The sequence below is a fragment of the Capricornis sumatraensis genome, chromosome X, assembly GCF_032405125.1.
Source record: "Capricornis sumatraensis isolate serow.1 chromosome X, serow.2, whole genome shotgun sequence".
NCBI lineage: Eukaryota > Metazoa > Chordata > Mammalia > Artiodactyla > Bovidae > Capricornis > Capricornis sumatraensis.
The window spans coordinates 84,020,761-84,033,880 of record NC_091092.1 but is presented as its reverse complement, the minus strand read 5'-3'; the positions used below and the strand labels follow the sequence as shown (position 1 = coordinate 84,033,880).

Below are 13,120 nucleotides of genomic sequence, written 5' to 3'. Positions count from 1 at the left end.
CTTTACACCCCTCAAGACAACCAGACCCATTCATAGGTTTCGAAACCTGTGATCAGTGCTGTCAGAAAGTAGTTCTCTAGTTGCACCACCCAGGCTGGTCAGTCTTTTGCTTAGTCTTTGAAACTGAATTCAAATCTGCCACTTGCCTAGTTATTCTTCTTTTACTGCTTCAGTTAGTAGCTCTTACAGCTCTAGAGTCAGGTCTGTTTCTTACATAACATTACTTGCTGCTTTGTGCCGAGGGTTTACAAGTGCTCAGTGCTCTTTTGTATACAAATGGAGTGTTCAGGATAAGTTAGTTGAATGAACAAAGTCAGGTTCTTGATATTTTGTCTTTCTTTGTTTTTCTGTTATTCTTTTATTTTTCCCCACGTTTTAAAGATACCTGTAACAGCAGTCTTCAGTCAGTGAATTGTAATTTCTCAGTCCATGTTCAGTTGGAAACAGCTGTTGTGACCCTGTTCTCTCTGATTCCAAGGGTTGGGCTGTGAGGGGAGCAGCCTGTTTACTCCCTGTCTTTAGAAGTCACCTGCCTAGTCTGTCATCCCCTGCCTATCTCTGCCACCCTGCCCACCGCCATCACCTGATTGTCCACACCTGTAGTCTTCATCTTGGTCAGACACAGAGTTGCCCAGGAGGGCCATGGGTGACTTCTTGCCTTGCTTTCTAAGGTGATGGGCAGGAAGAATGGGAGATTGAAAATCAGAACAGCCAAGTTTAGACTAGTGCAAAGTGTTAATTATTAAAATTAATTATAAAGCTAGTATTTATCATCATGGATAAATAAGCTAACTGTACATTATATTTTTACTATTGGTATGGCAGTATTTTGGACTTCCCTTGTGGCTCAGCTGGTAAATAATCTGCCTGCAATGTGGGAGACCAGGGTTCGATCCCTGGGTTGGGAAGATGCCCTGGAGAAGGGAAAGGCTATCCATTCCAGTATTCCGGCCTGGAGAATTCCATGAACTGTATAGTTCATGGAGTCGCAAAGAGTCAGACACGTCTGAGTGACTTTCACTTTCACAGTAGTATTTTAGGAAAATAGTGTTTAAAAGTCAAAAGGGCTTTTGAAAATTATGTAGCTCAAGCCTTCACTTTATTAAGTCTTTGGACTTTGCTGTGCATTGTTGGATGGCTTCTAGTTGCCCCTCCAGGTTTACACACCATCCTTCTCCACTCTCTTCTTGGCGCTGGGAGGCTGACTTGTGCAGAAGATTTCTACTTTCCCATTGGATTTGTCCATGGGGCAGCACCAGTAAGACACTTAAACAGGGGTAGACATGCAGGGTCCCTGTGGGCTGCCTGTGTCCCTTGATCAGAGGTCACAGCTCCTGTTGAGTGACCCTCTTCACACAGCTCCTGGTTCTGACAGTCACTCCTTCAGGCTCAGGGATGGCATAGAAGCTCCCTGTTTTCAGCTGCAGATAACTGCCCTCCCCCTCTCCCATACTGTCTACGTGCTTATGCTTAGTCGTTCAGTTGTGTCCAACTCTTTGCGACCCCATGGATTGTAGCCCGCCAGGCTCCTCCATCCATGGAATTTTCCAAGCAAGAATACTGGAGTGGGTTGCTATTTCCTTCTCCAGGGGATCTTCCCAACCCAGGGATCGAACCTGGGTCTCCTGCATTGCAGCCAGATTCTTTACCATCTGAGCCACCAGGGAAGCCCTGTACTCTCTCTACACGTCTATAAATAATCCTTTTTTAAACACTCTTCAAATTGCTCATCTAGTTCTTGCCAGGAACCTTGCTGATAAAGTCCTAGAACCCAGGTTTCCTGGACTGTCAGCCCTATGCTCTGCTCACTGAGATTGACCTACACCAGTCTTCAGTTCCTGAGTGAGTGAGTGACTGACTGTTGTGAACAGAGGCCTCTGGTGCCAACCCCCACTAGACATACTGTATGAGTAATCAATAAAACTTCAGTCAGGTCCGACCACTGAGATTTTGGGAAGTTTGATACTGCAGCAGGAAAACAGCCCATCACACAGGGCCTGTTTTCTCATCTCTAAATTGAGGGATACGATAACACTATCTACTTAGGGTTTTCATGAGGACTAAACAAAATTGTAAAATGTTTATCATAGTGCCTGCTTCCTGGTAAAACCTTAATTATTGTTGTTGTTTTGATAATTTTTCTTCAACATTGGGTTCAAAACAAGACAGTTTTTATATCATATAATAAGAAACTAGAGTAACAATTTTGTATTAGGGTTTTTCAAAGAAACAAAATAAATAGATATGTGTGTGTGTACATAGCGGGGAGGAGAGGGAACAAGATATTAATTGATTATAAGGCCTTGGCTCATGTGATTATGGAAACTGTAGAGGTCCCAAGATCTGCAGTGAAATCTTCAACCAATTCGATGAGTCCCACCCTCATTGAGGAGGGCCATCTGCTTTACTCAGTCTACTGATTCAAATGTTAATCTCATCCAAAACCTCAGACACATCTACAATAGTGTTTAATCAAATATCTGGGTACCCCATGGCCCACTCAAGTTCACAAATAAAAGTAACCATCACAGGTCTTTTGTAAGGAGACACACATATTGTTCATGTAATATATAATCTACAAAATAACTTTTTTTTAGCCTAATCCCTAAAGATTTTTCTGGTTGTGTAACTTGCTTAACTGTTTTTAGGGGTGGAAGAAAGAGACTGACCTTGTATCTTGAAGATGTATTATGAAGAGGTGACATGTCTGTCTCTTAGAAAGTAGGCCTGCTGGTGATGCCTCATGTTGATGTCTGGCTCACATCTGAATGCTTACAGTAGTGATTTTATTGCCTAGATTTATGATTATCTAGATCTGCCTTGTGATATAGTTGACATTTTTCAAATCCAAATTATTTTTTGTTTACTCTCAAATAAATGAACTAAACTTTTTGTAAAGAAAGGCACAATGAGGGGTAGATTGGGAATCTCCCTTAATCTCTATCAAAAATAGAGCAAGCAGAACAGCAAAAGAGAAAACAGACTGAACTAGCTGACAGAATATCTTGATGAATCCCCTGATATCAACTGGTGGGGTCAAACTACCCACAGCAGTGAGACTTTGGGATAAGAACAGCAGCTATGCTGGAGGAAGCAAAGGGAAGAGGGGACTGCTGGTTGTTTTGATTGTCAGGGCACCCAGAAATATCCCGTAAGTATTCACACTCAAAAGAACGGGTCCCTACTGGGAGTCAAGAATTTTATGGTTCTGTCAGGTAACAATAGTTGATATTGAGAGGAGGCTTTTTAGGGTTCCATTTGTGGGTGAGGGCAAGGAGACTGGAGGAGGTGTGAGGCTGCTGGAGGGACCTGGATCCTCAGGGCTCTTAGGAAATCCCTTGTGGAAGATCTCTCTGCAACAACAGAGGTACTCCCTAAAAATGACCTGCTCGGACCACTGACCTTGATTGACAGGGCATTAAAGGAGAAAGAAAGCTCAGATTTTAATGGTAAAGGAGAGCAGAGGAAGTAGATCTCAGATTGAGGAGGTGGCTGCACCCAGAGGCCATATTTTTTAATATTTCAGTGTAAAACCAGAAGAGGGAGCCATAGAGCCATGAAACTAGGAAAGCTCTTCTGGGCTTCTACCACCTCACTTACTGTGAGCAGCAGAAATGGATTGAAGTTGAATTTCATGTAAACAGAAGAAAAAGTGGGGATAACCCTTCTGAATAATAAAGTTACAGATAATGAAGTCATACCAGAAAAAGAGGCTCACAAAGGAGATGAAACTTTATTAATATGCCAACAGAAGCTAAAGGAAGTTAACAAAACGGTAGAAGTTAGAACTGTATACATCAGGATTGGACGGTTAAGAAAAGAGAAAAGTAAACAATAGGGCATTATGAAAAGAGAGCTAACAGAAAGGAATGAAAGGGGGAAGCCATAGAGTAAAAAACATGTCAGTTCAGTTCAGTGGCTCAGTTGTGTCTGACTCTTTGTGACCCAATGGACTGCAGCACTCCAGACCTCGCTGTCCATCACCAATTCCCGGAGTTTACTTAAACTCATGTCCATTGAGTCGGTAATGCCATCCAACCATCTCATCCTCTGTCTTCCCCTTCTCCTCCCACCTTCAATCTTTCCCAGCATCAGGGTCTTTTACAATGAGTCAGTTCTTCGCATCAGAGGGCCAAAGTATTGGAGTTCCAGCTTCAGCTTCAGTCCTTCCAATGAATATTCAGGACTGATTTCCTTGAGGATTGATTGGTTGGATCTCCTTGCAGTCCAAGGGACTCTCAAGAGTCTTAGCCAACACCACAGTTCAAAAGCATCAATTCTTTGGTACTTAACTTTCTTTATAATGCAACTCTCACATCCATACACGACTACTGGAAAAACCATAGCCTTAACTAGACAGACCTTTGTCAGCAAAGTAATGTCTCTGCTATTTACTGTCCTGTCTAGGTTGGTCATAATTTTTTTCTTCTAAGGAGTAAGCATCTTTTAATTTCATGGCTGCACTCACTATCTGCAGTGATTTTGGAGCCCCCAAAATAAAGTCAGCCACTGTTTCCCCTGTTTCCCCATCTATTTGCCATGAAGTGATGGGACCAGATGCCATTATCTTAGTTTTCTGAATGTTGAGTTTTAAGCCAACCTTTTCACTCTCCTCTTTGATCAAGAGGCTCTTTAGTTCTTCTTCACTTTCTGCCATAAGGGTGGTATCATGTGCATATCTGATATTATTGATATTTCTCCTGGCAATCTTGATTCCAGCTTGTGCTTCTTCCAGCCCAGCGTTTCTCATGATGTACTATGTATAAGTTAAATGAGCAGGGTGACAATATACAGCCTTGATGCACTCCTTTTCCTATTTGGAACTAGTCTGTTGTTCCAGGTCCAGTTCTAACTGTTGCTTCATGCCCTGCATAGAGATTTCTTAAGAGGCAGGTCAGGAATTCCTGATGGTATTCCCATCTCTTTCAGAATTTTCCACAGTTTATTGTGATCCACATAGTCAAAGGCTTTGGCATAGTCAATAAAGCAGAAATAGATGTTTTTCTGGAACTCTCTTGCTTTTTCCATGATCCAGTGGATGTTGGCAATTTGATCTCTGGTTCTTCTGCCTTTTCTAAATCCAGCTTGAACATGTGGAAGTTCATGGTTCACGTACTGTTGAAGACTGGCTTGGAGAATTTTGACCATCACTTTGCTAGTGTGTAAGATGAGTGCAATTGTGTGGTAGTTTGAGCATTCTTTGGCATTGCCTTTCTTTGGGATTGGAATGAAAACTGACCTTTTCCAGTCCTGTGGCCACTGCTGAGTTTTCCAAATTTGCTAGCATATTAAGTGCAGCACTTTCACAGCATTATCTTGTAGGATTTGAAATAGTTCCACTGGAATTCCATCACTTCCACTAGCTTTGTTCGTAGTGATGCTTCCAAAGGCCCTCTTGACTTTGCATTCCAGGATGTCTGGTTCTAGGCTGGTGATCACACCATCATGATTATCTGGGTCATGAAGATCTTTTTTGTACAGTTCTTCTGTGTATTCTTGCCACCTCTTCTTAATATCTTCTGTTTCTGTTAGGTCCATACCATTTCTGTCCTTTATCGAGCCCATCTTTGCATGAAATGTTCCCTTGGTATCTCTAATTTTCTTGAGGAGATCTCTAGTAGTTCCCATTCTATTCTTTTCCTCTACTTCTTTGCATTGTTCATTTAAGAAGCCTTATCTCTCTTTGCTGTTCTTTGGAACTCTGCATTCGAATGGGTATATCTTTCCTTTTCTCCTTTGCCTTTTGCTTCTCCTTTATTCACAGCTGTCTGCCTCCTCAGACAACCATTTTGCCTTTTTTGCATTTCTTTTCCTTGGGGATGGTCTTGATCCCTGCCTCCTCTACAATGTCTCGAACCTCTGTCCATGGTTCTTCAGGCACTCTATCAGATCTAATCCCTTGAATCTATTTGTCACTTCCACTGTATAATCATAAGGGACTTGATTTAGGTCATAGCTGAATGGTCTAGTGGTTTTCCCTACTTTCTTCGATTTAAGTCTGAATTTGGCAATGAGGAGTTCATGGTCTGAGCCACAGTCAGCTCCTGGTCTTGTTTTTGCTGTCTGTATAGAGCTTCTCCATTTTTGGCTGCAAAAAATATAATCAATCTGATTTTGGTATTGACCATCTAGTGATGTCCATGTGTAGAGTCTTCTCTTGTGTTGGAACAGGTGTTTTCTATGACCAGTGCATTCTCTTGGGAAAACTCTATTAGCCTTTGCCCTGCTTCATTCCGTATTCCAGGGCCAAATTTGCCTGTTACTCCAGTTATTTCTTGAGTTCCTGCTTTTGCATTCCAGTCCCCTATAATGAAAAGGACATCTTTTTTTAGTGTTAGTTCTAGAAGATCTTATAGGTCTTCATAGAACTGCTCAACTTTAGCTTCTTCAGCATTACTGGTTGGGGCATAGACTTGGATTACTGTGATACTGAATGATTTGCCTTGGAAACGAACAGAGATCATTCTGTCATTTTTGAGATTGCATCCAAGTACTGCATTTCAGACTCTCTTGTTGATGATGATGGCTACTCCATTTCTTCTAAAGGGATTCCTGCCCACAGTAGTAGATGTAATGGTCATCTGAGTTAAATTCACCCATTCCAGTCCATTTTAGTTAGCTGATTCCTAGAATGTCGACGTTCACTCTTGCCATCTCCTGTTTGACCACTTCCAATTTGCCTTGATTCATAGACCTAACATTCCAGGTTCCTATGCAATATTGCTCTTTACAGCATCAGGCTTTACTTCCATCACCAGTCACATCCACAACTGGGTGTTGTTTTTGCTTTGACTCCGTCTCTTCATTCTTTCTGTAGTTATTTCTCCACTGATCTCAGTAGCATATTGGGCCCCTACTGACCTGGGGAGTTCATCTTTCATTGTCTTATCTTTTTGCCTTTTCATACAGTTCATGGGGTTGTTCTCAAGGCAGGAATACTGAAGTGGTTTGCCATTCTCTTCTCCAGTGGACCACATTTTGTCAGACCTCTCCACCATGACCCGTCCATCTTGAGTGGCCCTACATGGCATGGCTCATAGATTCATTGAGTTAGACAAGGCTGTGGTCCATGTGATCAGGTTGGTTAGTTTCCTGTGATTGTGGTTTTCAGTCTGTCTGGCCTCTGATGGAGAAGGATAAGAAACTTATGGAAGCTTCCTGATGGGAGGGACAGACTGAGGGGGAAACTGGGTCTTGTTCTGATGGACGGGGCCATGCTCAGTAAATCTTTAATCCACTTTTCTGTTGATGGATGGGGCTGTGTTCCCTCCCTGTTATTTATCTGGGCTAAACTATGGTGGAGGTAATGAATATAATGGCGACCTCCTTCACAAGGTCCCGTGCATGCACTGCTACACTCAGTGCCCCCAGCCCTGCAGCAGGCCACCACTGACCCAGGCCTCTGCCAGAGACTCCTGGACACGTAAGGCCAAGTCTGGGTCAGTCTCTTGTGTGGTCACTGCTCCTTTTTCCTGGGTCCTGGTGCACACAAGGTTCTGTTTTTGCCCACCAAGAGTCTGTTTCCCAGTCCTGTGTAAGTTCTGGCGGCTCTGTGGTGTGGTTAATGGTGACCTCCTCCAAGAGGGCTTATGCCATACCCAAGTCTGCTGCACCCAGAGCCCCTGCCCCCACAGCAGTCCACTGCTGACCTGCACCTCCACAGGAGACACTCAAACACAGTTTTGTCTCAGTCTCTGTGGGATCTCCGGGTCCTGGTGTGCACAAGGTTTGTTTGAGCCCTCTAAGCATTTCTGGTAGGTATGGTGTTTGATTCTAAAGGTGATTTCACTCCTACCATTGTTCTGGGGCTTCTTCTTTGCTTTTGGATGTGGGGTATCTCCTCAGGGCCGCCTTAGGGCCATGCAGCCACTACGCAGCTGCTGCTCCAGTGCCTACCATCTTCCTGGGGCTTCTCTGCCCTTAGATGTGGGATATCTCCTCACTGCTGCCCTCACGCCATGCAGCCACTGCTCCCACAGATGGTGAGTGCAGCCATGAAATTAAAAGATGCTTGCTCCTTGGAAGAAAAGTTATGACCAACCTAGACAGCATATTAAAAAGCAGAGACATTACTTTGGCAACAAAAGTCCATCTAGTCAAAGCTGTGGTTTTTCTGGTAGTCACACATGGATGTGAGAGTTGGACTGTAAAGCAAGCTGAGCACTGAAGAATTGATGCTTTCGAACTGTGGTGTTGGCTGAGACTCTTGAGAGTCCCCTGGACTGCAAGGAAATCCAACCAGTCCATCCTGAAGGAAATCAGCCCTGAATATTCAATGGAAGGACTGATGCTGAAGCTGAAACTCCAATACTTTGGCCCTCTGATGTGAAGAACTGACTCGTTGTAAAAGACCCTGATGCTGGGAAAGATTGAAGGTGGGAGGAGAAGGGGATGACAGAGGATGAGATGGTTGGATGGCATTACCGACTCAATGGACATGAGTTTGAGTAAACTCTGGGAGTTGGTGGTGGACAGCGAGGTCTGGCATGCTGCAGTCCATGGGGTCACAAAGGGTCAGACATGACTGAGCGACTGAACTGAACTGAGATTGGGATGGAATATATTGTGAGGTGCTTCTGTGGGGATTGGCAAAGTTACAGTTTCCTGTGCTGGATGATGGTTATGAAAGTGGTTGGTTTATAATACTGCTAAATATCTGGGTGTATTCTAATTGTATCAGTAAGTAATGTGTTTGGTTGCAAATAACAGGATGGTGTGGCTAATACTAACTTAAACAGAGAGCTGTTTATCTTGGCTAAGAGCTCCAGCTGGTGCCATGGTTCCCATGACAATCAGGCACTCAGTCTTTCTAGTGCACTACCTTTGGATTTCAGACACACCTTAACTGCCCCATGGAGGCAAGATGACCGCACTGTATCCAGGCTTCACCTTCTTCCAGGCAGCAAGAGGTGGCACTTACCACAAGGGAAGCTAAAGAAGTGAGTTTAGTTTCTCAGTTTCTTATGGCAGAAACTAACAAAACAAAAGGTAGTTGAATGTGAGTGTTGCGAGTGAACCCCACCTGCATGTACAGATTAGAGTGGTGGTTCTTAACTGGGAATGATTCTGCCCCACCACAGCAGATGTTCAGCAATGTATGGAGACATTTTTGGTTGCCAAAGCTTGGCAGGGGAGAGTGTGTGATGCTACTGGTATCTTGTGGGTAGAGGCCAAGGATACTGCTAAACTATCTTATAGCACACCAGGTGGCCCCCATGACAAAGAGGTATATGGCCCCAACTATCAGTAGAACCAAAGTCCAGAAACTCCAAAACCCTTTTGGGGTTCCATAAGGTCAAAACTGATTTAAGAGTGATAGTAGTATATCATTTGTCTTTTTTGCTTACATTCTTTCTTAGAACTGTACTGTTGAGTGGAGTTTTCCAGGGCTTACATAACTGTAACACTGACTCCCTATTGATCAAATATAGAAACAGATGTGAAAAATATGTTCCATTACTTCAGATATTAAAAAGACCTGAGAAAATGTAAAACAGTAGTTGTCTTTACACTATTTTATGGAAAAATTATTATTTTTCAGTAAAAAATGTTCACATAGAATGGGTTTACTAGTAATTTAAATGAATAAATATTTAATTTTTTTGTTTTACTCAATACTGTAAATATTGAAAGCTATAACCCACAAAACTAAAACTCTTTGCCGGCCTCAGAATTTTTTAAGGATGTAAAGGAGTCCTGAGATCAAAAGTGTGAGAGCTGCTGGTCTGGAAAAAGTTGATTTTTAAATACCTGCGAAATGTGAAACCTGTGAGAAGTGTAATTATGTATAGCCTGTCATAAATGAGGACTTGCATTATTTTACATATCTTTAGTATAGCCTTGAGAAGGCAATGGCACCCCACTCCAGTACTCTTGCCTGGAAAATCCCATGGAAGGAGGAGCCTGGTAGGCTGCAGTCCATGGGGTCGCTAAGAGTCGGACACGACTGAGTGACTTCACTTTCACTTTTCACTTTCATGCATTGGAGAAGGAAATGGCACCCCACTCCAATGTTCTTGCCTGGAGAATCCCAAGGGCGGGGGAGCCTGGTGGGCTGCCGTCTATAGGATCGCACAGAGTCAGATACGACTGAAGCGACTTAGCAGCAGCAGCAGCAGTAAAGCCTTCTCTGTGCCCTGACCCTATGCTGGAATCTGGGATCACGATGATCAATAAAATAGGGTTTCATTGCAGCAATGTGGATGGACCTAGAAATTATCATACTAAGTGAAATAAGACAATGGAAGACAAATAGCATATGATATAACTTTCATGTTAAACTTAAAATACAACAGAAATGAACCTATCTGTGAAACAGAAACAGACTCACATAGAGACATAGAAAACAGACTTGTGGTTGCCAAGATGGAGGAGGGTAGGGAAGCGATGGGTTGGAAATTTGGGATTAACAGATGTAAACCGTTATATATAGAATAAATAAACAGCAAGGTCCTACTGTATAGTACAGGGAACTATATTCAATATCCTGTGATAAACCATAATGGAAAATAATATGAAAAAGAATATATGTGTATAGCTGAATCACTTTGCTGTACAGCAGAAGTTAACACAACATAGTAAATCAACCATATGTCAATAAAATAAAAAATAAAATAGGGTTTCTGCCTTAAAAGAGATTTCAACTATCAGTAGAGCTAAGTGACATTAAATGTGATGATTTTTAAAATTCTGCAGTAGAAGTATTTTCAGAGTGTGATGGGATTACAGTGGAAAGCGCAGTGTTGTTAGAATCAAGCATCATATCACTCCTCATTCAGAAACTGCAACCAATTTATATGCTTTTGGCCCATCTTTTAGTGACCGTACTGGCGATATTTAATGAATTGCATGCAGACGTGGACCTTTACGCACTTCTGTTTGGAGAAAGTGTCCTAAATGATGCTGTTGCCATTGTACTGTCCTCGTAAGTAACAATATTTCTGCCTGGGAAAAGAGACTCTGGGTTCCTGAATGCTCTGGGCTAAAATCAGAGGCCCACCTTAAAAGTGTTAAATTTTGAATTGGGTGCTTTTCTAAATGAGGTTTATAGACTTAGTTGATAAAGTTATGTTGCTTTGTCCAGTGGTATCAGAATGCTGATACCTTCATAATATGGCTCCTGCAGGTTAAATTAAATGAATACACCATGGGGAGTGCTCCGCAGAGTGTAGATATCTATGTTTGTCGATACTTGTAAGTACCATGGTATAAAACCAGCCCAGTATTTCCTAACTCTCTCTCTCTTTAAACTCCAGGTCTATTGTTGCCTACCAGCCAGCAGGGCTGAACACTCACGCCTTTGATGCTGCTGCCTTCTTTAAATCAGTTGGCATTTTTCTAGGTATATTTAGTGGCTCTTTTACCATGGGAGCTGTGACTGGTGTCGTGACTGCTCTAATATCCTTTCTGTGGTTTCTGCACCCACCTGAGTATGATTATGTGACCTTGCACTTGTGAAAAGAAAGTTCTCATTTCCTCCTTTCAGGAATGAATCTTAAATTGGTTGTTCCACTGGGGGCTGGGGGCCCCCAAAATGTCACCCTTTGGTGAAACTTGACAGCCGATGGCCTAGTTAAGAGTCAGAGAAAATGTTTGAGAGTGTAGCTCTGGGCTTAGCTCTGTCCTCACCTGTGTGTTTCTCTTCTTCCTATAAACAAGCTGGAGACAGGAACTTGGAGGAAGCATCATTTGGGGGGTGTGGGAGGCGGCACAGAAACAGTGGAAGAGCCAGGAGGCTGGGAATTGGAGACCACCTGTCAGGAGGCTGGAAGGAAGCAGGCTGTGAAGTACTTTAGCCCCAGACTGGCTGCTGTCATCCGCTGTTCCAGGCCATATGGGGCTAACATGGCCTTCACTAGCCAGGGGCTGTCTGTGGGAATTATAGCAAGGTGACCTTCCTTAAGCCGAGGACTGCATGATATTGAGTTAGAAACCAACAAGCCAGTCAACCAACCAGCATAAAAGCAAAGTGTGGGAATGAGCAGGCAAGCCTTCCACAGGTGCTCTGAGTTCTTCATCAAATCTTCCAATAGCATTTAGATCACCAGGGACCAATACAGATGTAATGGGAGCCACGAATGTGAGCCCCATCTTTTCAGCCTACAGTAGATACACAGATTATTAATAGAATTTATACAAGTTAGTAATGAGATTTTATCCCTTCAGGTTTTGTACCAAGTCTTTGAAATATGGTGTGTATTTTGCTCTTACAGGATAAATCAATTCAGACTAGCCATATTTAAGTGTTGGGTAGTTGCATGGGGCTAGTGGCTATCATATTGGACTGTGCAGATGTAGATTGCTTTCTTCCTCAAGGCTCTCTGATGCTCTGAGGACTTATATTGCTTAGTGAAACCACTCAGGACATGGTTCTAAGCTGCACTGCCCCCCCACCACTCCGTGGAATGGCATTGTGAGGAAGGGAATTGCCAATCCCCAAAAGTGACAGCACTTTGTAGTTGCCCTTGGAGTTGTGCATTTCTCCCTCCCTCTCTCCCTCATGCATGCATTAGGCACCTGTGATGGACTCAGGCCTTAGTAGTCCACAGAGGTCAGAGTCTCCCTGCCTCATCTTCTGAGGCCTGCCTGAGGCACTCCCAGCACTGTCAGAACCCATCTGCCAGTCACACCTCAGGCCTCAACTGTGCATCTCAGAAATATGGGCATTGCCAGGAGCACAGAGAGCCCATTTCTAGTTCCATTGGAAAGCTTGATTAAAAAAACGAAACAAAACAGCTTTATTGAGAGGAAATCCACATGCTGTATAGTTCACCCATTTGGTTTTTGGTATATTACGTTATTATTATTTTTTTAATTGTGGTAAAATATGCCTAACATTAAGTTTGCCACTTTAACCATTTTAAATACACAATTCAGTGGCATTAGGTGCATCCACTGGTGTTGTGTGACCATTGCCACCATTTCCAGAACCTTTCTCATCATCTGCAACAGAAACTGTGTGCCTGTTGAATAGTATCCTCCCTATCCCCCCACTCCCAGCCCTCAGAAACCCCCATTCTACTGGAGAAGCTTCATTTTCTTTATATTCAAAACCATGCAGCAGCTTTGGGGCCCCAAAGGAAGAGTTGAAGGGAAAGAGTAGCCCTTTGGGGAAGGGTCC

At 43.1% G+C, this 13,120-nt stretch overlaps 1 protein-coding gene across 1 annotated transcript in view; it reads left to right on the top strand.

Annotated features, from left to right (window-relative positions):
• Positions 1 to 13,120, top strand: part of SLC9A7 (solute carrier family 9 member A7) — a 166,847-nt gene that overhangs the window by 107,916 nt on the left and 45,811 nt on the right. Inside the window, exons 6-7 of the mRNA XM_068963200.1 lie at positions 10,819 to 10,924; positions 11,256 to 11,397. Of these exons, the coding sequence (XP_068819301.1) occupies positions 10,819 to 10,924; positions 11,256 to 11,397 (248 nt within the window). The remainder of the gene's footprint in view (positions 1 to 10,818; positions 10,925 to 11,255; positions 11,398 to 13,120) is intronic.